Source organism: Myotis lucifugus, unplaced genomic scaffold (genome assembly GCF_000147115.1).
Source record: "Myotis lucifugus unplaced genomic scaffold, Myoluc2.0 scaffold_61, whole genome shotgun sequence".
NCBI lineage: Eukaryota > Metazoa > Chordata > Mammalia > Chiroptera > Vespertilionidae > Myotis > Myotis lucifugus.
This window is the reverse complement of record NW_005871109.1, coordinates 42,512-69,442: the sequence shown is the minus strand read 5'-3', so window position 1 is coordinate 69,442 and position 26,931 is coordinate 42,512. Positions and strand designations below refer to the sequence as shown.

Sequence of the window (26,931 nt, the reverse complement as noted above, 5' to 3'; positions counted from 1 at the left end):
CTATGAACATAGGGATGCATATATCCTTTCTGATTGGTGTTTCTAGTTTCTTGGGATATATTTCTAGAAGTGGGATTACTGGGTCAAATGGGAGTTCCATTTTAACTTTTTGAGGAAACTCCATACTGTCTTCCTCGTGGCTGCACCAGTCTGCATTCCCACCAGTGGTGCACGAGGGTTCCTTTTTCTCCACAACCTCTCCAGCACTTGTCATTTGTTGATTTGTTGATGATAGACATTCTGACAAGTATGAGATGGTACCTCATTGTCGTTTTGATTTGCATCTCTCAGATGATTAGTGACTTTGAGCATGTTTTCATGTGGTATGTCTCTTAGCCTTCTGTATATCCTCTTTCAAAAAATGTCTATTTAGGTCCTTGGGCCATTTTTTGATTGGATTGTTTATCTTCCTTTTGTTGAGTTGTATGAATTCCCTGTACATTTTGGAGATTAAACCATTATTAGAGATAACATTGGGAAATATGTTCTCCCATTCAGCGGGCTTTCTTGTTTTGTCGATCGTTTCTTTTGCTGTGCAGAAGCTTTTTATTTGGATGTAGTCCCATTTATTTATTTTCTCCTTAGTTTCCATTGTCCTAGGAGCTGTATTGATAAAGATACTGCTATGACATATATCTAATATTTTGCTGTCTATAAATTCTTCTAAAACTTTTATGGTTTCCTGTCTTACCTTTAAGTCTTTTATCCATTTTGAGTTTATGGTATTCTGTATTTGAAAGTTGTTTTGTCTTTTAAACATTCTTGGAAAAATTTCAGCCACTATTTCTTTATAATTTCCCCCTCTATTCTATCTCTTATCTCCCTTTAGACATTTGATTAAATACCTGTTAGACTATTTTACTCTCTATTCCTTAGCTTTAGTTCTCTCATATTTTCTCTCTGTCTCTCTGGGCTGCTTGGATAATATTTTTTGTTCTATCGTTTAATACAGCAATTCATTCTTTAGCTGTGATCAATCTGTCCAATGAGTTTTTCATTTTAATTATTATATTTTTAATTTATAGAATATAATTTGGTTCTTTCTCAAATGTTCTTGGCTATATTTCATAGACGTTGTTCCTTGAAAATGTTTCCAAGATTCTCTTTTATTTCTTGAAACTAAAGTCTTCGAGTTTTTATTCCCCTTCACAGATAATGTGTGTTCAGGCCACAAACCTATATGAAGGTCATATTGTGATAATTCATTTTAAAGAGAGATTTTAGTTTTACCCAAGTTGGGACAAACAACTTTTGTTGTTTTGTACCTCCTGTATTAAAAATTTATTTCTCACTTACCCTTATACTGAGTTTCTGATCTTCTGGACCCCTATTGATTTTTTCCCTATTCCCTAGGGCAGTGATGGAGAATCTATGACACGCGTGTCAGAGGTGACACGCGAACTCATTTTTTTGGTTAATTTTTCTTTGTTAAATGGCATTTAATTATATAAAATAAATATCAAAAATATAAATCTTTGTTTTACTATGGTTGCAAATATCAAAAAATGTCTATATGTGACACGGCACCAGAGTTAAGTTAGGGTTTTTCAAAATGCTGACATGCTGAGCTCAAAAGGTTCGCCATCACTGCCCTAGGGCTTGTCCTTAGTCTGTCCTGCCCCATACACACATGAAACAGAAGCGTATGGAATATAACATTCAGCAGATGTTCTTAGGATAAAAACTCCCTTCATTTCTTGCTCATTATCCCTGGTTCCTGCTTTTGCTTTCCTTTCAGTCTCTTTAGATTTCATTTTCAATAGTTCAGTGATGCATTAAAAAACACACATTAAGAACATCTTTATCAATTCTTTAAAATTCTTATGGGGAAGTATTTTAGAATAATGGTCTATGATATTGCTGAATATAGAATATGCTTGTGAGCTTTCTTATAGGAAGAGGAATCAATTGCCAAGTAAAAATCAGGTGCTAAAAAATAGTGACATCGTATGGAATTCCTTAAAGAGAGGGTAGAGTCTTTTTCCCCACTCATCTTACCAGCTGTATACCTTAGCAAATTATTGAATCTCTCTGCATCTTCATTTTAATGTCTTTAAAATTGGGTAATAGTAGTATTAATTGTTTTGGATTTTGTAGAAATAAATGAATTTATTTATATGAAGCCCTTAGAAGAGTGCTTGGTACACAGTGCCCAATACCACATTTCACTGAATTTAAGATGCCACAGATTGTAAGCCTACCTGTTACTTCACAAAAAAAGAGAATATGCTTCCAACTAAACTATGACACAATGCCAAGATGTTATCAACTGAAACATGCATCCCAATTGCAGGTGTTAAAATATGAAAAAATGCACCTTAGAAACAGCGGTAGTAAATTTTGGCTGTTATTATGAATGGATGCATAGAAACAGAGAAGGCACAGGCTGAGAAACAGAATCTTAGTCTCAGAAGTGATGGGACTTTAAATGTTTGTAAGTATTTATTTCATCACACCCTCATCTTATCAACTTCTGGACCCTGGCTGTATTGTGCATGAACTAGTTGGTGTCCAGTAGACTGAACAGTGTCCAGTAATTGTTAGTAGACAAACTGACACCTTCTTCTCCAAGACTGTGGAAGAAAAGAAAAGGAACTTATATTTATTAAGATACCAGTATCTAGCATACTTATAGGTACCTTTGATATATCATTTACTTTAATTCTTATAATTAGTCAGATTAATGAAAATTAGTTGCTGTAACAAGCAAACCCCCAACTATTGATGGCTTAGCACATTATGTTCATTTCTTGCTTACCCCACAGACTGTTGTGGGTTGGATGGCTCTACTCTAAACTGTGATTTGGGACTCAACTTCTTCCATCTTTTGGCCTTGCCATAGTGTGGCTTTTCAGTTGCTCTGGCATCATGCAGTAGGCAGAAAGGGGAAGAGAGAGGGACTAGGGAGAAAGCATGCTTTGTCTTATAATTTAAAATTGTTCAAGACCTCACAGTTTTATTTATTCCTAGGTAACTTTTTGGAGGGAGAAATTACTATAGGATTAGGGTGACTGGGGAAGTCCTCCCAGATGAGGTAGGATTAAAGCTGAGTCCCAAAACACTGGTATCACCTGGAGATAGGAAAAGGGGGTTGAGGAAATTTCAGTATGGATGTGCTGGGTGCAATGAATGATGGAAGAGCAAGGTGTTTTTGGAGAACCAGGGAATACTCTGTAGGGGAATGATTAACATTTATTGAGCTCCTACTTTGTGCTGGATACAATGCAATGCACTGTTCAGATGCCACTGTGACATGTGGCACACTAGACATAAATGAGCCTTGATAAGATAGCAATCTGTAAAAGGACTGCCTGACCCATCCTGTGCCCCAATTAATTAACTCAAATGGCTATATGTTGACCATGTGGACCATGTTCCTGACACCAGGCTCCAACATAAAAGATTCTTTATCTGAGGATGTTATGGCAATGACAGTAGGGTTTGCTGAGATTGGTTGCATTGTGTTCACACTTGAGGTTATTCCATGTGTATATGCTGTGACCCTAGAGTGGGTTCGGGTTCTCTGTCTTTGGTTTCTTTTATTAATGAGCTGGTGAGAACCCTGCGTCATTGTGGCTGAGCCCAGGTTCTGGTTCCGTCTGGATTTTCCTTTGAATGCCCCACACTACTTAGGTCACAGAGGGTATGAGTGGGATGTTAATTATTTCTTCAGGGCCAGTGTTGCAAACACAGAAAATGTTTTAGTGTTGTTGTGGTTTGTAATTACTCAAGGGTGGTCTTTATGTTCTAGGTCTCTATCAAATCTCTTCTATGGAAGGCTTTCTTCCCAATATATTAAATATATTTTGCTTTTTAATCCCCTAGTGCAGCGGTTCTCAACCTGTGGGTCGTGACCCCTTTGGGGGTCGAAGGACCCTTTCATGGGGGTCGCCTAAGGCCATCAGAAAACACATATATAATTACATATTGTTTTTGTGATTAATCACTATGCTTTAATTATGTTCAATTTGTAACAATGAAAATACATCCTGCATATCAGATATTTATATTACGAATCATAACTGTAGCAAGATTATAGTTATGAAGTAGCAATGAAAATAATTTTATGGTTGGGGGTCACCACAACATGAGGAACTATATGAAAGGGTCGTGGCATTAGGAAGGTTGAGAACCACTGCCCTAGTGGGTAGCAACTTCTTGGGCCTGAGGCCTGGGTGGGAAATGGACCTTTTGGGCACGCAGATGAATATCATGATATTTCCTGTGTAGCATCATTAACTAGCCTTCCGGGTCAAAGCAGCTTATTTTATTATTTCACTTGCTCTTGTAAGTATCATGTAGGATACATGATCTTACTGATTTAACCACAGCCTTGAGAATAGGTTCTATTCCTATTTTTACAGATGAGGCTAAATGTAGGAGAAGCCTAGAGAGAGACAGAACTGGGATTGGAATCTCAATCCTGAACTTTGGATTTCCATGATCTCATCATTCGATCTTCCAAATGTTATTGAGCAAACTGCAGCTTGGGGGCTTTGGGGAAATAAAATTGGAGACGAGAGTTGGATTATTATGGTTGTTAAAATAGCACCATCACCTGCTCATGGTGTTAGAAATAAGAGAATGTTATATGTGAAACGACAAAACGTTGTCCAGTTCTCTCTCCTGTGTTCACTTTCCCAAGGGAAATATGGACCCCCTCAACCTGGGTCTTCATCATGACTCAGAGAGTGAAATAGCTTGCCCAGTGACCTCTGGTCATGATTTATGAAACAGGATGTATCCAAATTTTCACCACGTTGGAGCTATTCAATTTTCTCTAATGGCCCTTATCTGAGAATTATGTCTATTCGTGGCAGCCACAACCAGTAAGTCATTAACTTAAAGTATACTTATTGTTAATTTTAGCACCCTGGGACCTGGGCCCAATGAGAGAGGGCTCTCACTTTTGCAAATCAAGGCTGAGGGACATTTGAGCAGTTGGCTAACATTCACATGAGGAAAAGTTAGAAGTAAAAAGTGATAAAAAGCTAAAGAGTAAAAAGCAGTTGACTAGCTGGACATAGTTCAGAATGGCTTCCTCCTGGCTGCCTCCCTACTGCTAGGCAGCCTCCTCACCAGAAGAGAGATTGAACCAACCTTTATATCGAGCGGCCCTGTGTGCCAGGTACTTCCCATATGTGATCTCACTGACCCGCACAGAGTGCCACGAGGAAGGAACCATCGCTCCCATTTTATCCTTTATCAATCCTCTAAAATTCATCTTGAACCTGAGCAGGGCTGAGGTCTGGGCAGGTCCCCTTCTACCTGATACACAGTCCTTTTGGGCTGTCCAACCAGGGTTTTTAGTGCGTCAAGGGACAAGGCCTGGTTCTCTGAGGTCTGGTCCGCCAACTTGCTGGGCTCTGTCGCCTGGCAGCTGTGAGGGGCCACTGGGGCTTCCTCAAGGGAGCCAGAGCTGTCTATATTTCATGAGGTTCAGCCCATTCATCAGGGCTGGGTGACAGCTTGTGTCTCCCCTGGGAATGAGGGTTCTTAAAGTATCTGATTGCTGCAGGATGCTGGCCACCACACCTAGCAATACTGAAATATCTCTGATGACTGTTGCCACTGCCTATAAGTCAAACAGAGATCTTGGGTGGGGGTGAGAAGAGAGGCTTATTGTTGTTGCTCCCCAAATCTCACTGCAGTCCTTCTTGCCCCTTCAGGTCCCCACCTCTTCGGCCCCAGGCTTTTGTGGTCCCCCTTGGAGCTTACATCGTTCTCTTAAATAAGCTGCTGCTGCTGGTCTCATTCCCTGGAGTCCATCCACTCCACTGGTCACCATGGGAGCTGAAATTCCACTCTGATCATTTTGCCCTCCCTCTCAAACACCTTCAGTGGCCCCCTTACCACCCATAGCGTAGAGTCCCAAAAAACAACTTTTCATTTGCATGGCCATAGAGGCACCTTCTCTCCAGCTCCTGGGAGATATCTGGGTCTCTGAATGCCCACTACATTTTCTGGTCTCCTTGCCATGGCTCATACTGCTCTCCTGGCACAGAACATCCTTGTCCCATTTACATCTGGCAAAACCCCACCCTGCGTTTAAGATCCAGATGTCACCTCCTCTAAGAAGTCTGCCCTCCTCCCCTATCTGAAAGTGACCACTCGTTTTTCTGCATTCCCATGCCACTGGGGTAGTTTCCTCTAAACTCCACCTCCAGCCCAGCACGCTCCGTCCAGCCTTCTGGAATCACTTCCGTACCCACAATCCTGTGCCTTTCACATGCTCTTCCTGCTGCCTGCATTCTCATACTTCCGGTCCCTTCTCCTTCCTTTGCTTCCACATTCTTTCAAGTGGCAGCTTTGGGGTCAGGTCCTGAGAAACTTTCCCTGACCTCTTCTCCCCGCCTTCCATTCTCACCTAGTACCGGTGGAAGCCCTCAGGACCTCTCTTGCATCCTCTTGGTTACCTGTGGCTGTGGTTTTCATGCAGCAGTGGGATTGTCTGTGGAATGTCTGTCTGTCTGGAGAACGTGATGAACACAGAGCTGGGAGTGAGGAGGGAGGCTGTCCAGCTGGGAATGACAGACAGTGTAGACTATGAGAACTCAGGAGGGACAGGGGGCTTTGTCTCAATGGATATTAGGATGCCCTTTCCAGGCACATGTATAGTCACAAAAGACCCTCCCACAAATGTCTCACTGAGTACTCATAGCACATCCTGAGATAGATACCTTCATCTCCCATTACCAGTGAGGAAGCTGAAGTTTCTTCAACAAGAAGCCCCCTGGTCAGTCAGCAAATGTTTATTGATTTGATCATTATGCACGAGGCACTGTGTCAGGAAGGCGGGCCTGGGGGTACAGTAGTGAGCAGGACAGACCTCTAGTCCATGCCCCTGGGACCCTCAGCGAAGAAAGATGTAAAGCTACTAATTTCAGAGAGAAATGTTTAAATACAATTGTGAGGGCTTCTATGGGGTGAGAAATAAAGAGGGGAAGGGGATCATATAATGAGGGACCTGACTGCATCCCCAGGTCTCATTCCTCTCTTACCTCTACCCCTGCCTTCTACCTAGCATTTCGGCTGGAGCTTAACTGCTTTCCCCAATGTTTACTGTCCGCCCCCGTTGACAGCAATAATGGCTCCTGCAGATTAAACAATCCTCGCCTTGCCGTGAGCTGTACTTGGATTGGCCCATTAGACAACAGCAGAAAACCTCCCTTGCTCCCGGTTCTAATTGAGTAATTTACGGTAAACAGGCTCCCTTTCCTCCAGAGCCCAGGCTGGCTCGTTAGCCAAATGGAGGTGAGCAAGCGCTGCCTCTAATGGGATGCAGGAGAGAAATGAGCTGTCCAAATGCGCGGCGGTCCCAGCAGGCGTTGAACTAAATCAGTGAACTTTAAGGCTTCAAGTCTTTTTTGCAAACCAGCCCCTCCTAGTGAAGGAGGCATGGAACCAAGGTTGCAGATCCAGGATGAGATTTTCAATGAGTTAGGGAGGCTTTTGAGGTGGGGTAGAGGTGATGGAGTTTCCTCTTTCCTGCTCACTCCTACATGTGTCCTCACCACTTTTGTGGGCAAGGTAGCATCTCTGCCTTGAGATACGTGTCGCAACTCCTACTGCCATGAGGAAGGACACTCCCTCTTTGAGGCTACCATGTGCCAAGCACATCATAGATATGATATGATATGATATATGATACGATATTATTAGGGACTCTTGCGAGTGGTTTCATTTAATCCTCATGAAGCTCCTGGGAGGCAGGTATAACTGAAGAAAACACCTTCATGGGGGCTGATGATTTTCCCAAGTTCATGTACTAACGAGGCACAGAATCCAGATCTGTCAGGTTCCCAAATTTAAGTTTATGTTGCAACAGAGACAGCACAGGGCAAAGGGGGTGTCTTGAATCTATTCTTGGTTTCCTAACATGCTGTGTAGCCTTGGGGGGTTCTGCTCTGAGCCCCTGTCAATAGAATGAGTTCAGCCTAGGGCAGTGGGAAGGGGTGGCTGCCAGGGCAGCAGGCCCCAGGGGCTTTCCTGAGGGCTGCATGCTTGCAACAGGTCTCCCTATAAACCTAGTGACACTTCAGGCTTAGCTGGGACTGCGGTGTTCCCTCCCCTGATCCTTTCACGCCCCATAACTCTGTCCATGTGACTGTCATGAAGGAAACCAACAGATGAGGGACAGGGAGATGGCCCCATTGTCTGTGCTCCTCTTCCTCCTGCAGTTTTTATGATTTGCTTCATTTTTCTGAGGACTGTTCTGTCCTCTCTCTGGCTGTGTTATTGAAGGCCAGCCCTAGGTGGAGCTGGGGGACTCATAGTCTGAGAGGTGGGAGCAGTGGGAGGTGCTGTTGAGAGAGAAGAGGGCTTGGCTATGAAGGGTTGGGGCTGGGTGTCGTCACCATGGAACCAGTAGTCAGGCTGTCAACAAATGCTGAACACATGTCACCTGTTCATTGCTCTCATCATCATCATCTACAATCATAAAACGTGGATACTAGTCCTCCGTCACCTACTAGCTGTGTGATCTTGGGCAATGGATGTAATTCCACTGAATTTCAGAGATCTCACCTGTAACAAAGGGATGATGATAATATTAAATGAGTTAATACTATATGAACCATTTAGAACAGGGCCGGGCACATAGTACCTAGTCAATAAATATTACCTATTGTTTTCATTATAGAGGTACTCTATAAACATCAGCTGGGTTAAAGTCTTTGCTATTCCCTCTGTCACCTTATAGATAATCTCTCTAACCTGTTTCTTGTTCCCAGTGAATGAGAAGTGTAGCTCCTCTGAGATCTCATCGGAATCATAATCCCAGTTTGACTGGGCAGTTCATTGTGTAGGGTCCTGGGCCTAGTCTCACACTGAGCAAGATGTAGTTTCAGACATCAAGGAATCTTGTCCCACTGGGGAAAGGAGGCAGGCATCGGTAATGCCGTCTGCGAAGGCCCGTGGTTTATATACAGTCCAGATGTGCCCAGGAGGCCTCCCCAGGTTTTGTTAGGGGGCAGCCTCCACCAGCATAACTGCTGGGAGACTATGAGTGAAATGGATGAGCAAAGACATCTCACCAGGGTGCTTTGACGAAACAAATCTATATTAGACTTAGTGCATGCCCCTCAGCCAAGAGCCCAGTGTCCCTAACGAAAAGGGTATAGATTTTGGGGGCATGACTTGTTCCTACTGTGCCTTTGCTGGCCTCTTGTGCTCACTGCTTTTGTCCAAAAGGCCTCCCGATCAGTGATTAGGAATCTGTTCTAGAATTTTGTGCTCAGCAAGCTGTGTTCCTAGAATCTGCCTCTTAGAAATTCAGAACATCCAGGCTTCTGTGCCTAACAGCTCTCCCTCTGGGTCCCTCAGATATGATTCGATCAGATCCAGAGGTTCCTTCAATATTCTAGGGCGTGCTTCACCTAGTCACAGAATCCTGACTGGTTTATACTTATTTATTTTTATATTTAAAAATATTTTTTATTGATTTCAGAGAAAAAGGGAGAGGGAGAGAGAGAGAGAGAGCTAGAAACATTAATGATGAGAGAGAATCATTGATCGCCTGCCTCCTGCATGCCCTCTACAGGGGATCGAGCCTGCAACCTGGGCATCAAACTGTGACTTCATAGGTAAGCGCTCAAACACTGAGCCACGCCGGCCCGGACTGGTTGGTTCACACCTTAAAGGACCTTAAACTTCCTTATTGTCTCTGTCTCCTCAGCCGCTCTGAGCTTTAATTCCCTCTTCAACGGTTTTTCTCTGTCCCCCTTTCCTTCTCCATGACAACGATGGCGATAAAATAAGGCCTGCTTGTTCATGCACTCTGAACACATCATAACTTTCGGAGAAATTGGTATTACTTTCTGGTTCTTTAGTCAGACACATCACAAAGGGAATTTTGTTATTTCTAACTTTTTCTTTCGTGTCATACTTTTCAGGCGAGTGACTCACTGGGTTCCCAAAATACATTTTCTCAATAACGATGGTAATGGTAGAAATAACAATGCCGAGACCAGTGACGCACATTGTCCCTGTGCGAGGTGCTTCATGCACTTCATCTCATTTTCCTCATCGCCTTTATCTGATCACGGGGCTGAGCACACAGCAGACTCTCAGGACACCAGAATAATAACAGCTTCTATTTATTTCGCTCCCATCTCTATTACTGATCTCATGTCACTGTTATAGAGTTCTGTGAAATAGATATTAGTCTCAGTTCTAGATAAATAATTAGGGCTCAACATAAAGGTATTCAAAATCCATTCCACTCCTTCTTTCAACAGGCAACATAGAGTGCTTGCAAGTGGTTCTTGTCCTTGAAGGGCTCACAGTCTAGGGGGGCCCACAGTGGCAGTGAGTCCCTGGAATTAACCAAAGCCTTCGTATATTCTGGGCCCCTGCCTCCCCATACTTTTTCGATGGACACATGCATTCCAAGCATCATAAGGGGTACTTTGTGTCCAGCCACATCACTATTCATTAAAGTCCTCCTCTGCTCTTTTCTCATAAGGGTCACTGTAATCACAGAGTAAGACTTTAATTTTTCTGGGCTCCGCTCTATCTTTCCAGTAGTTCATTCTTGTGTTTTCTCTGAAGGTCTTGAAGTCTGCTGTGCTCAAACCAGGGCATGTCAGGGGACAGTCCTCCCTCTCTTTGATCACTTTGCCCAGGCAACAGCGATAGAATCTCCACTTCCCACAGGGAGGGCTTCTTTGTTGGCTCGGAGAAGGAGTTGGCAGAGAGGGAGGACTGGGGAAGGGACAGGCAAGGCAGGAGGAGACAAAGAGGTGGGCAGCTTGTTTTATGGGGGAAGAAGGACGCTATTGTCTCCATCCAACCTGTGAAGCACAGGCAAGCCAAGTGGGTCTTCAGAGCTGGGGACTGGAGCCCCTGGGACCCGGCTCCCCTTTATCAGTTAGCCTGCTTTTGTCTGTAGAGAACCCAGATCCTCACTTAAACAACAACTGCATTATCTTACATAACAGGAAGCCTAGAGGTGGGCCCAGCTCCAGGCTCAATCATTCAGGGGTTCAGGGATCAAGGACCTTTCTTCTCCAGCTAGGTCCTCTCCTGATCGCAAGATGGTTTCTAGCAGCGACGAAATGATATTCTTTCCTTGCTCAGGTTCAGTGGGAGAGATCCAGTCTTACCTTGTAGTTAGGAGAACATGTTTTTCCTAGAAGCACTCCGAACCAATTACTGGCAGTCTGGGTGAAATTACATCATCTGAAGTGGAATGGATTTTGGGAAGCAACCACCATGCCCATTACAAAGTCACATTTTCCAGGCACAATCAAAGCAAATACCCCAGTGCTGTGATGGTGTAGTTAGGGAATTAGCATGTAGAGTCGCCAGATTTAGCAAATAATATAGGATGCCTAGTTAAATGTGAATTTCAGATAAACCATAGACTTAAGTATAAGTTTCCCTCCTGTTATGTTTGCTGGTCCCTGTGGTCCAATATTGGGTACAAAGCAAAATGGATCAGGCACATATTTGACAATGGGATAAAAGATTGCGGAAGTTCACAGTGGGCTAGGGACTTACTAGTAGAACCAAGGTCAGAGTCTTGTATTACTTTTGTGAGGACAGCGGAGCATAAACTGGTTCAAAGGGGAGGGCTGGGGGGTTTTTCTCCACACCTGCCTTGACTCCTTGCGGCCAGGATCTGGGAGAGAAAGTGATTGTGTCTCCTCTCTCGGGGCCCTCACTGACCCCATCCTCCCTTCTCTTTCCAGGGTCCCGACCGCTGCGGGCAGGCTTTGCTGCAGATCGGGTTCAACATGATGGCGCTGCCTGGAGGCCGCCAGGTGGACTCCATCGCCCTCCCGGGTCAGCGGTAAGTCCCTAGGCCGTAGGTGGTGCCCTCTCCATGCACCATCCTGGGAAAAAAGCTTTAGGACAAGGTGTTGGGGATACCAGGTTCACTCTGCAAATATGCATGGAACTGGGCCCTGGGGCATGGAGGAGTCAGGCACATCCTATCTCCCAAGGAGCTGCAGTCTAAGATCCAGGCAGACAGTGAAGCAAAGAATCCAGTGGGGTGTGCCGCTAAGATAGGGGACCCCAGAGTAGGTTCCTGATCCTTCCTAGGCCAGGAGGCTGGAGTCACTGGGGCCCTCGGGGTTAGTGAAGGTCCTCTCTGAGCCTCTTTGAAGGGTCAGTCTACCTTTAAGTGTCTTCTCTTCCCCGCAGAGCACCAGGGAGAGAAGTGAGCGCAGAGCTGGTCCTTGGGAAATGGCAGTTGCCCTGAGTTGGGAAGCAGGGGGTCGGGGGGTGAGGAAGGGAGGACTGCACTGAACAGGTAAAAGCCAGATGATGAGGTTGGGGAAAGGAGAGACTCGTGGCCCCAGAAGTGCCTTCTCAGCACCTCGGTTCCCTCATGTGTCAAATGGGGAGATAATAGTACTACTTCATAGGGTTGGCGTGTGGATTAAGTGAGTTCATATAAATAAGTGTCCGTCATACAGAGAGAGCTACACAGGGGGAGCTATGGTTTAGTATGTGCCTGCTGTGCCTCAGAGGTCCTCTCTGGCTCCTCATGTGGGTGATCTTGGGGAGTTCTTCCAGAAATCCCTCCTCTGACCTCTCTTAGCAAGTGACCTCGCTGAGAAAATAAGCAACCGCAGGCAGACACTCAGCAGCCTAATGTTTTAAGCCAGGAGAAAGCGGAACCGATGTGGATGAAGCAGACTCTTAGTCTTACAGCTCCAGTGCCAACCAGGTGGGAGGCCCCTACCTGTGGAGCCAGATGGGCGGTAGCAGCTCTGACAGTAGTACTTTGGGACACTCCCACAGAGCCCCATGGGTCCCGGGATGGTCAGATCAGAGCGTGTGCGGGGGTGAGGAAGCTGTCCTCACAGGGCAGGTTAGGACAGCGGTTAGGAGTTGGGAGAGTCTCAACTCGATTCTTGGTTCTGTTACTTATTAGCTGTAACCTTGGGCTTTAGTTTCTTCATCTCTGAAAGGGAGATATTTATGCTTACGTCATCGGGTTGTTATGAGAGTTTAGGATAATTTGCATAAAGCACCTGCCTGACATGGGAGCTGCTCCATCAATGTCAACGACTTCAGAAGAGGAATAGGTCCCCGGAGTAGGGCACGTGCGGCCAAGGTAGATCAGCTCCTGGCGCCCTTTCAAGCCTCTGGGAACCACTGACATCCCTTTCCCACTTCCAACCCCCCCAGATAAAAGGAAATTAAATCACACAAAAATGATTTAGAAATTAGATTTCCTTTACCCGGGGTCTTCCGAGATCTGAAAATATTAAATGGAAAGTTTCAGAAATAAACAATTCATAAGTTTTAAATTGTGTGATGTTCCGAGTATCATGATTAAATCTTGTGCTGTCTTCCTCCGTCTCGCCTGGGACATGAGTCATCCCTTTGTCCTGGCTGGAGACGCTACCTGCCTATTAGTCACTAAGAAGCTGTCTCAGTTATCAGATTGCCTCCTGTGGTGCTTGTGTTGCAGCAACTTATTTTAATAGTCACTTTAAAAGTTATTTTAAAGCAAAAGAGTAGTGATTTATTTTTTTTAAAACATATTTTATTGACTTTTTACAGAGAGGAAAGGAGAGAGATAGACAGTTAGAAACATCGATGAGAGAGAAACATCGATCAGCTGCCTCCTGCACATCTCCTACTGGGGATGTGCCCACAACCCAGGTACATGCCCTTGACCGGAATCGAACCTGGGACCTTTCAGTCCGCAGGCCGACGCTCTATCCACTGAGCCAAACCGGTTTCGGCTAAAAGTTATTTTAAAGCGAAAGAGTAGTGATGCTGGCAATTTCAACCTGCCAAAGAGAAGCCATAAAGTTCTTGTTATGTATCACTGGAAAGTTCATATTAGCCTAAGGCCATGTCAATGCCTCCATCATTCATTCACCTCATTTCATCTCATCACATAGGCATTTTATCATCTCACATCACCAAGGGAAGGGTGAGTACAGGGCAATAAGATATTTTGAGAGACCACATTTACATAACTTTCATTATAGTATATTGTTCTATTTTATTATTATTTATTGTTGTTAATCTCTTACTGTGCCTAAATTATAAATTAAACTTTACCATAGGGATTGCATAGGAAAAAGACACACACAGTATGCCTAAGGTTTGGTGCTATTATTCATGGTTTCAGGCACCCACTGGGGGCCTTGGAATGTATCCTGGCAGATACGTGGGGGATACTGTATCCTTTTGGAGGCAGGATAGGGCTTCTAATTGATATTATATAGCAAATACTGTGACAGGACTAAAATGATGTCATGAGTTCTGGCTGGCCACAAGCATTGCAACCTGAGAAAATGCTTGTTTAGGATGTCTTGGCCCTCACAGGGTGGGCTGCAAAGATGGTATTTCCTTTAATATAGTCACAGCCTGGAATTGGGGGAATACTGGGGGGGCATACAATCCCTGTGCCTACCAGCCTATCAATCGCGTGTGTTCTGGGGGCAGGTGCATAGGCCACACTCACAGAGAAAACCCATGTGTATTTACAGGATGTGGGAGGGGTTAATTCATCGAATCTGAGGCTGCACTGGGGGCAGACAATAGCAGCCACCTCTTCTTTCCTCTTGTTCCAAGTTGCGGAGGCCTCTGTCATGGGGAACAACACCATGATTATTGTGCCCAGATAAATAATTCACGTTAGATAATTGGCTTCTTTCTGTTGCGTTCCACTGAAACTCAATTTTGCTCTGTGGTGCCAATGTTTACCTCAACATACAAAATAAACAAATGCTGCGAAGTTGCGTGGGGCCGTCCAGCAGCCTGGGTGAGTCATATGGGTCAGGCCTTTGGTATTTGAGACCCTGATGAGTAAATAGCATCAAAGGGGCTTTTCTAGGTGCAGGCTCCTGGGTGAGAGCAGAGGGCAGGGAGCAATAGCCTCCCTGGCTAGGGCTTGGGATCCTGTGCTGAACTGACATGGGTGTTAGGAGGGGCTGTGACAGGGTTTGTGACTCTGACTGTATCTGAATCTCCTGGGAAACTTTCAGATTTAAAAGCAATAAAATAAGGAAGCCAAAGTAAAAAACCCTGCTCTTGGAGACTTTAATGTGGGCCTCAGTGGTGACAGCTTATAGGCCTCGGAATTGGACTTGGGCTCAAATCCCAGCTTCGCTTCCTACCAGCTGTGTGCCCTTGGCTGGCCCTAAAGCGGATCAGCACCACGTTCATCTTCTCTCACAGGTGGCGGTGATCGTTACTTTAAGAGTTTGCATAAGTACTGGGGTTCAAGAAGGAAGGTCTCTCTAGGGTGCAGGGTGCTCGGCAGTGCACAGCCCACACGTCACCAGCTGTCCCGGCGACAGAAACCAGCCCGCCCTGCATCCCTCAGTAGTGGGAACCCTTGCCAGCTCAGGTCCAAATACCTCCCTGGAGAGTCAAGGATGTATGGGTGGGAGCGAAGAGGGCAGGAGACTGTGGCTGCTATGTCTCTAGCTGGAGGCTGTTTGCTAATGATACTCCCAGCAGCTAGAGGCAACAAGGCCTTCCTTAAAGGGGAACCTGAGCGGCACATACAACATTCACCCCATGAGGAAACTGAGGCTGGAAATGGTGACGTGACTTGCCAAGGATGGAGCTGGGAAGGAGCAGAGCTTGATACATGCTCCCAGAGGGAGCTTGAGCCGAGCACGGACCCATCCTCGATCCAGTCTGTCTTTTCCACAGTATTCCTGGGAGCCTTACACAAGGAAATTGTTCACTCATTTATTCAGCTACTTGTTTATTCATTAGCCTTCAACTAAATTTTTTTCTATAAATAATGTATTAAGTGCAGATCATATGCCTTGTGCGTAGCTTACTAGTATATTGTTAACCAAATAGGGCATGGTCCCTTCCTTATGGAACGCACTGATTTATCTCTTGACCTGTTGAGGCCTGGATCTGTAGCAAGTATACGACTTGGTTCTTTCATACGGGACCTCTCACTGTCTGAGATGAGCCGGGACGGGGGAGTGCCACTGCAGCTAGTGGCCGGCAGCCTCCTGGGTCACCGCTGGCCTGCTGGCGAGGAGCCCTCCGGCTTCCTGAGCCAGCGGGGACCGTCGCAGGCCAGCCTGTCTCCAACTAGATAATGGCTTGCATGTGTGTGCCCCTGGTCTGTGGCTGGTTTTCTGCTGCTGGGCTGAGTTCTGGGCCTGCGGTGAAATGTGCAGACTGTAATTGTCAATGGGATAATTGGATATTTTTCTGTTGTTTAAACCAACAGGAAGGCCAATCAAAGTTAGAATCAAATTCCCTCCCTTCTCAACATCTCCCAAGAGAAATCCACAGGAACAGAGGGCGTGACCTGGTGAAGGCAGAGGGACAGTGATTCAACGGTTATTTTTAAGAAGAGAGGTTAGATTTAAATTCCCATACCGGGCTGGGAGCTGGGATCATAGAAGCACGGAACATTGTTGCTGGACATGCCTCAGAGCTCCTCTGTGTCATCCCTTCAGGATAAGATGGGGAAACTGAGGCCCAGAGAAGGGGATAGAGCTGCCACAATGCTCTTCAGGCTTCCTCCTGCCCATAGCGCAGTCCTGCCTTCGCCGGGCTGTTTCTTAAGCTCATTCTCCCACCCAGTCTCCCTAGAAGCTCTGTGTCCAAGCCCCGGTGTAATTCTCACTAGCAATGACCTGTAACAGGCATCATTTCATTCGTTCACTCATTCATTCGAATGAGATTTACTTTGGGCTGAGAACTGTAGGCCAGGCCCTGGGTAGTACAATAATGATTTATGTAAATATCATCTTTCCTACCCAGTGATGAATGTCCTGAGGGCTGAACTCATTTCTGATTCATGTTTGTGCTCCTGTGAGCATTAGAATGCACACAGTGGGAGCTCAGTAAGTGGCTGAATGAATAAGTGTTTAATAAATGTTTGATGAATGAAGGACACATGGCTGAGGGGTCTCAGGTGACTGTGAGAATTAGGTTGGATTTTGTTTCTTTCTCCAAAATATCCCTACTTCCAGCAAGCTGTTCTCATTCTGCTGCTTAGAGGGGAAGAGTAAGCTAGCGTTTTATCTTCATTAATTTAAATACTCTTTCTGAGTGAAAGCCAAAGGTTTAATTGCTTGATGGAGTCAGAGAGCTGGAGAGACATGTTTTTTTCTTCTTCTAAAGAATAGTGATTCAGAAATATTTTCAGTCTTTAGTTTTAAATTCACTGGAAAAAAGTGTGCAGCTTTATTATGCAGTCTGTTGCTGAAGAACAGAATGCAGTGAGGAGCAGAGACTAAGAGGCAAAGGCTCCCTCCCTCCCTCCCTCCCTCCTTCCTTCCTTTTTTCTGGCCCTGCTTTTTATTTACCTGCTGTGTGTCATCAGGCAAATTCCCCGCCCCCTGAGCTTTCGTTTCTTTGTGTGAGGATGAGGAGGAGACAAGTTTTCCCAGGGACCCTTCCAGCCTTTACTGTTCTAGAAGCCTGTGAGTGAGTTTTGGATAGTCTGTTCCCTTTTCTGGAAAAAAAAAATCCTACTTCAGTGCCTCAGGGCTGGGAAAGCAATCCCATTGACCAAAACAAGGTCTTCTATTCCTTCCTATGCCATGCACAGAGGCCTAGTGTTTGCCTTGTAGCTGGCATGGAAGTTGTAAGACCTCCCTGCTTGGGAGTCCCTTCCGGATTCTGAGGCTGTGTCCAGTTCAGGTTTTATGGAAGCTTTTGGTATATTCAGGAGAAGTGTTCTGTGGGGAGGAATAGGTTGCCCTGCTTTGATGGCATACAATACAGATAAATCTATAAATCCCAGCACTCCCACATGCTTCGTGATTTGAAGTCCCTGCTTTTGACTTCATCTTCACCCCTCTGACTATACTTAGCAACTTGCCATTTTCTCAGAGTGTGGTCTGATGCCATCACTCATTTGCACATGCTGTTTGTTTCTTCTGTGGGAACCCTCTGCTTCTCCCGCTGGTGAACTTGAGGCATCCTTCGGTGCTGGCCTGGGGAGCTTTCTCAGAGAGTCTAGCTTGGGCTAAGCCTCCCTTCTCGGTGCTTCCAAAATTCTCTATGCTTCCCTCCAAATGCCACGTGAAGGACAGCGAGCCCTAATTGCTTATTTGCAGTCATTCATTTATTCACTCAGTAAATATTTATCCAGTGCCTATGGTGCACCAGGTGCGGTGCTTGGTGGAGGGAACACGTCATTTGCAATAGAAGGTCCTGCCTTCTTGGAGAACATGTTTTCTTCATCTTCCCTCTGTAATCCCAGCAATGTAGCCCAGTACCTGACACATTGGGGTGCCTAGTCAGGGTTGGGGGCCATTACAAAGTGTCCTCAGCATAGTAGAGTGTTCACTTACAGAGAATCCACCTCTTCACACAGTAGTTGGACTAGAGTAAGGCAGTGTTAAGGCCTTGATTCAATCTTAATTATTCACTTAACCTTCAAAACAATTCCACGAGCCTTGCATAACTGAGATTTAGTAGGTTAAATGACTTGACCAAGGTCATTCAGTGGATAAGTAGAAATAAGAACCTAGGAGGTCTAAGACCGGAGCTTGCTCTTGACTATCATACTAGGCTCTCTGATTTCTTTAACAATTCTAGACTTTGAAGGAACAATTGAAGCCCATTTTAAGTGAAAGAAGACTAAAATGAACCAACAAGAGTGTAGGCATAGCTTTCCACAAACTATTGACCTCCAACATCTGGGGAACACTGGATGCCAGGCCAGCAGGATTAGCTGGGGGTGAGGAACTGGTATCAGCAGCTGGCGGGGGTGTGGGAGGGGCAAAGTATGGATCTGTTGAACTGGGAAATAGTGTTCCCTTTGGCATCTGAAGGATGAGGCACTATTACCTTCCCCCAGTGATGGGCTTTGATGAATGAAGGTGGCAATCTAAGGGCAGAAGCAGAGGCAGAGCAAGGCCAGTGAGGGGGTGGGGAGAACTCTTTGCAGCTGGAGTCCTTAAAGGGTTACTTCCCACCTTGTATGCATGGCCTTTCTGGCTCCCTGCTCTGGCAGCACTTCCGGTGCAAACTTGTCAGATGTCTGTGACGATGGGGCCACAGGCATCTGACAACTTTTGTCTTGATTTGAAACAATGTATAACCAATTCTCTCCCAGAAAGAAATGAGGCAAGGGTTTGAAAAATGACTAGACATACCGTAGTCTAAATCAGCGGTTGCCAACCGGTGGTCCTTAGACCACTGGTGTCCCGTGAGGTCCGAAAGGTTGGTGACCGCTGGTCTAAATAATCACAAGCTTTAAAAGGGCATTGGTATGTCACATAGAGTAGTCTTGCATAGTAGAAAGAGCCCTGGCTGTGGATTTGAGGGTGAGAGTAGCCCCTAAATTGCTAAAGAAATCAGAGAGCCTAGTATGATAGTCAAGAGCAAGCTCTGGTCTTAGACCTCCTAGGCCAGTGGTTCTCAACCTTCTGGCCCTTTAAATACAGTTCCTCATGTTGTGACCCAACCATAAAATTATTTTCATTGCTACTTCATAACTGTAATGTTGCTACTGTTATGAATCATAATGTAAATATCTGATATGCAGGATGGTCTTAGGCGACCCCTGTGAAAGGGTCGTTCGACCGCCAAAGGGGTTGCGACCCACAGGTTGAGAACCGCTGTTCTAGGTTATTTCTACTTATCCACTGAATGACCTTGGTCAAGTCATTTAACCTACTAAATCTCAGTTATGCAAGGCCCGTGGAATTGTTTTGAAGGTTAAGTGAATAATTAAGATTGAATCAAGCCCTAACACAGTGCCTAGAATGTAATAAGCATTCAATAACTTTAGCTTTATTATCACTATTGTCAGTGAGTTTGGACAACTTGTATACTGCCTCTAAGCCTCAGTTTCTAAATCTGTAAAATGGGTTGGTAATCTCCAACCATGTAACAGCTCTAAGGGCTAAAGGAGAGAGTGCTTGATACACAGAGGCACTCTATTATTGATAATCCTCTCTTCTTGCTGTGTGGGTAGTTAATTCCCTCTGACTTTAGAAATATTTTAGGGAGCCCATTGTTGCACACTGCAATTTCTTGGTCTGTTACTAGGCCGTTCCCTTCTCTTACACCAACTCCACCCTGAATAAATCCAGCTTAAAAAAATGCATCCGACCAGTAGCCTGGTATGTGGAGATGATTGTGGTTACATCTGGCTTTGTGTTGAGAATCTGCCAGACTCCAGAAAGCCCAGGTTTTGAGGCTTGGTCACCTCCTTCCAGATGTTCCAGGAAAGCTGCCACACAGAGCAAGGAGTGGGGTTACTCGGGAAGTAGGCATCTGCTTCTCTTGGGGGTTCTGCTGAGGACAGGGCAGGGCTCCTGTGAGCCCCACTCACTTCTGGGATGCCCTCCCCGCTCGCAGGCGTGGGGGCAATGTTTATAGCATCAGGCTCAGATTCTAGTTCACTGTGGAGACAGAGGAAATCCAACCCCGGTCCCGGCCCCTGGCCCCTCCAGCTCTTTGGCTGGAGACCCTACGGCTCCACGAAGGGAATGTGATTCATTGCCAGTCCATCTGCTTTGACCTCAATTTTCAGTTTCCTTCCTCTGTGTGAGTAATCAGAGCAGTCGCCTGTACTCGCCAAGGAAAGATTTCATGCACAGTGAGATGGCACCTTGCAGTTCATTGCTTAAGACAATTGAACCACTGGGAGTTGTGAGGTGCAGGGACAGCAAGCAGCCCCCACTGCAGAGCAGGAGCTGCCCAGTTTGAGCAGACTTTATATAGTATTAGGGTTAATCAACAAATCCAATAGAAGAGGTGGAACCCGGAGGAGCAGAAAGCTAATGACAGAGTCAGGCAAGCTATGCAATTACGGAATACTCAACGCTAACACAGGCCAAACCTTAATGAGCCGCAGTCCCTAGACTCTCAGATGGAGAAGAGCAGCTCATTATGTGGCGGCATGGTGGCTGAGTCTGGGAGTGGACTGGCGAGCGGTGGGGCCATGCGGGGCTCACCAGGCCCGGTCCCCTCCCTCTCTGGGAAAGTTTGGGGCCTCTTTGATGGACCTCTCTGCAGGGCCTGGCCCCTTCTGCTGTGACCTCGCATATCCCACTTGTCATAGTGCCTCACCCTGAAACCAAGCAAAATGAAGCCCCAGCTCCTCCCAGGGTGGGTGTCCTGTCTCGGCCAGGGCAGTGTCTTCACCCAGACTAGAAACCCAAGGGCCAGCCTTGCTCTTTTCCTCTGCTCACCCTCACGTTTTCTCATGTCCCTCCCAGGTCACCTGAGTTTCCTATCCCACGTCACTGCCCCTTGTTCTGGCTTCTGTCGTCTCCTTGTTTTATAACCGTCATCTCCCAGCAGGCCATCCTCCTATCTAGTATCAAACCCTGCTCGGATCAATTTCTACTAACTCTGTGCATAGCTATGTCACTGCCCTGCTCTAAGAGGTTTTCAGGGGCTCCAGACTGCCTTCAGGATTATATTCAAATTCCGAATCATGTCAAGGTCTTTGATCCACGAGTCCCTGTTTTTCCCGTTAGGCCCCTTCCTGGCCCCTCCCTCACGGGCCCCCGATGCTCGCTTGAGTCCAACGAGACTTCTTGTGGTATTGCTATTTTTATACCTCAAGGCCTTTTCACATTTATGTGGAAATCGTTTTGTCCTTGTCATCCTGGCCAACTCCCCTCCTCTAAGAACCGGGCAAATGTCATTTCCTTTGTGTACACATTCCCAGGCGAAGTCAGGCTCCGTCTGCTGGGATCCTGGGCTCCTGCTCACAGCGTTGCGATGGCCGATGGCTGTGCGGTGTTCAGTTGATATGAGCAGAGACATAGGACTATAGAGACTGAGTTTAAGTGATGGCCCCACCACTTACTCACTATGTGGCTAAACATGGGGCCTGATGTGTAAACTAAAAGGTTTGGCTTTGTCTTTCCCTTTCTGTTCTCCTCCTTACTTGAAGGAGAATTCTTTTCATGTGAGTAAGAAGTCTCCGGGTCTGTAAATGGGGGTAATAATAGTCTTTCTCCCTGGGTTGGGGGGTCCTTCTGGAGGGCAGCCCAGCCAGTGCAGCCCAGCATGAAGGAGTCTTCCCACAACTGGGGGTAGAGAACCCTTGGTCAGGGCCTGAGGCTTGGGGGTAGAGCGAGTGTGTGGTGGAGGAGAGGGGTCCAAGTGGTGGGGCCTGGAGGCTGAGGAGTCTCTGCAGCCCTGCAGACTGGGCAGACTGGCTCTTGGCCACCCTCTGGTGGTGGCTTCTGTATTCTCACCTGCATTTTCCAGAACCACAGGGAGGTATCAGGATGGCAACTCGCACATTAGATCTGTGAATTCTCCTAAATGTTTCACTTCAGCAAGTGAAAAGAATTCTCCTTCAAGTAAGGAGGAGAACAGAAAGGGAAAGACAAAGCCAAACCCTTGTAGTTTACACATCAGGCCCCATGTTTAGCCATGAAGGTTGAGGGCAGCTGAGGCTGACTTAGTGCCTGTGAGAATGCAGTTATAATCTCACCTGGCGGTACTAACATGCCATGTGGATAGAGCACAGCCTTTTATAAAGCACTTGGAGTAACATTAAGGACATGGGGTCCAGAGTCTGATGGGCTGGGTTCAGAGCCAAACGTTGCCACTCACAAGCTGGGTGATCTCCAAGCTTCAGTTTCCTCATCTGCAAAAGTGAGATAATACGAGGCCCCTCCTCACAGGGTCGCTGTGAAAGCTAAACGAGATAATCCATGTGAAGCCGACCACATGGTAGCTGGCACAGGGCCCAGCCTCAGTAAATGTTAGCAGTAATGATTATGGATTTTTTTTTCCTTGACCCTCACACAACCCAATGAGACAGACAGTACAACTGTATAGATTCTTGTCCTTCCCATTTGATACTTAATTCAGTTTTTAAAAAAATATATATTTTATTGATTTTTTTACAGAGAGGAAGGAAGAGGGATAGAGAGTTAGAAACATCAGTGAGAGAGAAACATGGATCAGATGCCTCTTGCACACCCCCTACTGGGAATGTGCCTGCAACCAATGTACATGCCCTTGCCTGGAATCGAACCTGGGACCCTTCAGTCCGCAGGCCGACGCTCCATCCACTGAGCAAAACCGGCCAGGGCCTTAATTCAGTTTTATAAATAGACACTGAGCATCTACAGTGCTAGAGGTGGCATGTAGGGAGGACATGGCAGATACAAGCCCTCCTCTACTTGTAGTCTAGTGCAGTGGTTGGCAAACTGCGGCTTGGCAAACTGCGGCTCGCGAGCCACATGCGGCTCTTTGGCCCCTTGAGTGTGGCTCTTCCACAAAATACCGCCTTCTGCGCATGGGCCACGAAGTTTCAATCGCACTGTATGTGCTCGCCCGCACGTGGTATTTTGTGGAAGAGCCACACTCAAGGGGCCAAGAACTGCATGTGGCTCGCAAGCCGCGGTTTGCCGACCACAGGTCTAGTGGACACAGCAGATATTAATCAAGGAGTTAAACACTTGAAACTGGTGTCTTGATGGGGGAAAGACTGGGTATTGCAGACACGTGTGGAACATGGGACATAAGTTCATCTAGGAGCCAGAGAAACCTCCTTCAGAGGAGACATTTAGGCTGGGATTTTGAGGATGCACAGGCATCAGCAAGGTGAAGAGGAGAGGGAGAGAGAGGGGTCCGTATGTGCAAAGTCTGGATGCTGGAAGTCACAGCAGAGGGACTGAAATGGTGGCTGGCACAGTGATTGGAAATGGGGGAGAAGGCAGGTCAGGGACTGCGGCTCAGAGAGGGCAAGTATCCTGTAGAACACAGTTAGCAAGGGGTAGAAGTGGGAGAGGGACCCAGATGCTGCTTTCTCCTCAGGTGTCCTTGCTGCTAGCACTGTCATGCTGACGCTCACATGTACATTGGCAATGCACAAGTGTATCCTTTTTAGATGTTGAAAATGAGTTGCTTCTGAGCTAATAGAGGCCAGGAAATGTTCACAGCACCCCCGCGCTCTCTGAGGGCATCTGAAATGCCAGTGTTCGACAGCGTGAGATGATGAGCTCTGAGTCATCGAGAGGAGGCGGTTGTCAAATGCACACACTGGCTCATGGGACTGGAAAGTTACCTGGAACTAACTTCATGTTTCTTAACTTTCTGAAACAAATAGCAGCCCGCTGTCTCGGGGAGCCGGACAGACTGCGGAGGCGGCCAGGGCTTTGGAGCCAGGCAGACCTGGATTGAAGTCTGGGCTCTGCCATTGATTAGCCGTAGGCACCTCTCTGAGCCTCTGTCTTTTCCTCCTCTGTAAAATGAGGAGAATAAAAAGTCTTGCTGTGCATACAAAGTAGATATTGTATATGCAAGCACTTGATATGTGCCCGGCATACAGAAAAGTACTCAATAACATTTTCTTTATGGCAAGCTTGGAAGTGAGCTAGATTTGTTTTGAATGGGTTTTTAGAGTGGTCGAGCCTCTTCCTTACCCTTCAAACCCTTCTGTAGATTGATGGAAGGCCACAACCTGGAGAAATGGGTGGGACAAAGCGCCATTATTCATGCCCCTTCACAAATTACTCCTGGTGTACGGTGTACGGCGGGCCCCGCTGCCCCTTACCCAGAATTCCTGGGGATATCTGAAATGTGGGATCAACCCACTACGGTGTTAGATTGGGGATTTCTGGGGAAAAATCAGGAAATGCCAGTGCGACAGCTTGGAGCGGAGGGTCAGTGCAGGAGATGGTGGAGAACACGGGATCCCAGAGGGAAGGAGGCCAACCCCAGGGTAACAGGTGGATGCAGGAGGCTTTTTGCAGAATCTGTTGAAGGAGAGAAAGCCTCCTTCCTGGTTCTCTGGCTCCCGCGCTGCACAGATGGATCAGCTGCCGGTTGGGAGCAGGACTGCTGTGAGCTGTCCAACACCAGACCCTGGGGAGGCTCTGCACTGAAAGTGCGAACTCGGAGTTAGGCCTGGAGAGCGGTCTGCTCCTTGCACGGAAGCCCCGCTGCGCAGAGGCCTGTGCCGAGGCAGCTCAGCGTGGGGTTCAGAGGTGGATCAGAAGCAGGGTAATGACAGCCCTGGACGATTTGAACAAACCCAGAGAAGCGGCATTTCCTTTAGTCACAACTGGCTGGGGCTTCAGTGCCTTAGTGAGGAGGGGCTGAGCTTAATGCCCTAACCACACTGTAAATTATTCATAGCTCGTTGCATAAATAATTATGCTCAAGGTAACTGTTTAGTAAACAGTTTATACTTCACTGCATCAGAGGTTAAGGCGTTCTAAAATGATCTGTGTTGTTTCCATAAAGCCCTTCGTCAGAGAGCCTTCCAGGTTGGGTTGAAGAGAGATGTCATGTGGGCCCAGCTGCCGTCTGGTGACATCAGATGACTCGGAAAGAGTTCTCCTGTGTGTTGAGTGTGGAACCCAGCGTGCTTGCAGCGGCTTCCTGCGTGGCCCAGCCAGAGTCCCTTCTCCGAGGGCACGTCTTCTCATCTTTCCCTTGCTCTCGGCACTCTAGTCACTTATCTCCATACTGTTTCCTCGAACGAACCAGGCGCACTCCCACCGAGGGCCTCTGCCTGTTCCCTCTGCCTGGATGCCCGTGCCCATATTTCAGCTTAGTGGATTCTCTAACCTCTTTGACGTGTTTGCTCAAGTCTTACGTTCCCAAAGGCCCCGCCCTGACCACTTATTTAAAGTGGCTATTACCTCCCTGCCTCCCACATGGACAATCTATTCCCCACTTATTCGGACTCTACTTTTTAAAAAAAGGATCTTTATTATTGAAAGTATTACAGCTGTCCCCTTTTTGCTCCCATTGACACCCTCCACCTCACTCCTACCCTCTCCCCAGGCCTTCACTATTGTTTGTGTCCATAGGTTATGCATATATGCATATAAGTTCTGACTCTACGTTTTTAAAAATATATTTTTATTGATTTCAGAGAGGAAAGGAGAGGGAGCGAAAGATAGAAACATCAATGATGAGAGGGAATCATTGATCGGCTGCCTCCTGCATACCCCACACTGGGGATCCAGCCTGCAACTCAGGCATGTGGCCTGATCGAGAATTGAACCGTGACTTCCTGGTTCACAGATGGATGCTCAACCACTGAGCCATACCAGCTGGGTCCTGACTCTACTTTCTAATAGAAGTTATTGGCTTGTAACATACGATATACTTTTAAATTCATTAGAGTCTGTTTTCCCTTGCTGTAATGTACCCTTCACAGGGGCAGGGGTTTTTGTACTTGTTTGTTTATCATGTATCCCAAGCAGCTAGAACAGGTTTTGGCACATAGTAGGCACTAAGGAAGTATTTACCGAGTGATTATTCAGGGTGGGAATTGTGAAAGCATGAAGGCTGCACATTCTGCATGGGTGCTGGGAGTGCCTTGGAAGTTTTGGGAATGCAGTTTTTTTGGGGGAGGTCCAGTCCGTGAGAGGGACTGGCCATCCTCAAAAGAGGAGACAGTAGTCCCATTAGACTTAACCTGTGGGACTCAAATCGAACTCATCTTCCTGTTTTCCAAACTCGTTTCTTCTAATTCACTCAGCAACTCAAGTAAAAAAAAAAACCCGTGTCACATCTTTATTTCCAGTTATTCATTATCCATATGCGTCAGTATCTGGGTCCTGCTGATTTTATCTTTTTAATTATTCTGGCATGATTATTCTCCAGCGTCACTGCAATCACCGCCAGCATTCAGAGGGAGGCAGGGTCCAGGAAAGCCACTCTACACACACAGAGCTTCATCATCTTTTGCTTTTGCGTAGGCTTCAAAAATATGGGGCTTGCCTTCTGAGAGTTCCGGCGCTGCTTCCGCCCCTCGCGCCCAGGACCTGAGCATCCTTGGTCTCCCGTCCCCGTCCTGCTCACTTGCCATGCTACCCCACAAGTTTCTTCCCCGTGTGGTCCTTGGTTGTAGAGTTGGATCGGCTTTGAGAGGATGTCTGGCTTTCACCTGACATCGGAGAGGCAGCCCTCCTCTGAGTTTCAGTTACTGTTCTCACGTTGTCCTATGGTGCTTCCCGGCAATACCTGGTGGTTGCTTTGGGGTTGTCCTTTCTGATATGCATCAGATGCCACCTTCTTGCTTCC

General features: G+C 46.5%; 1 protein-coding gene across 1 annotated transcript in view; it reads left to right on the top strand.

The window, feature by feature from the left end:
• Positions 1–26,931, top strand: part of INSC (INSC, spindle orientation adaptor protein) — a gene marked incomplete at its 3' end in the record, with an annotated part of 82,394 nt that overhangs the window by 21,660 nt on the left and 33,803 nt on the right. The window contains exon 2 of the mRNA XM_023754585.1: positions 11,694–11,794. Within this exon, the coding sequence (XP_023610353.1) occupies positions 11,694–11,794 (101 nt within the window). The remainder of the gene's footprint in view (positions 1–11,693; positions 11,795–26,931) is intronic.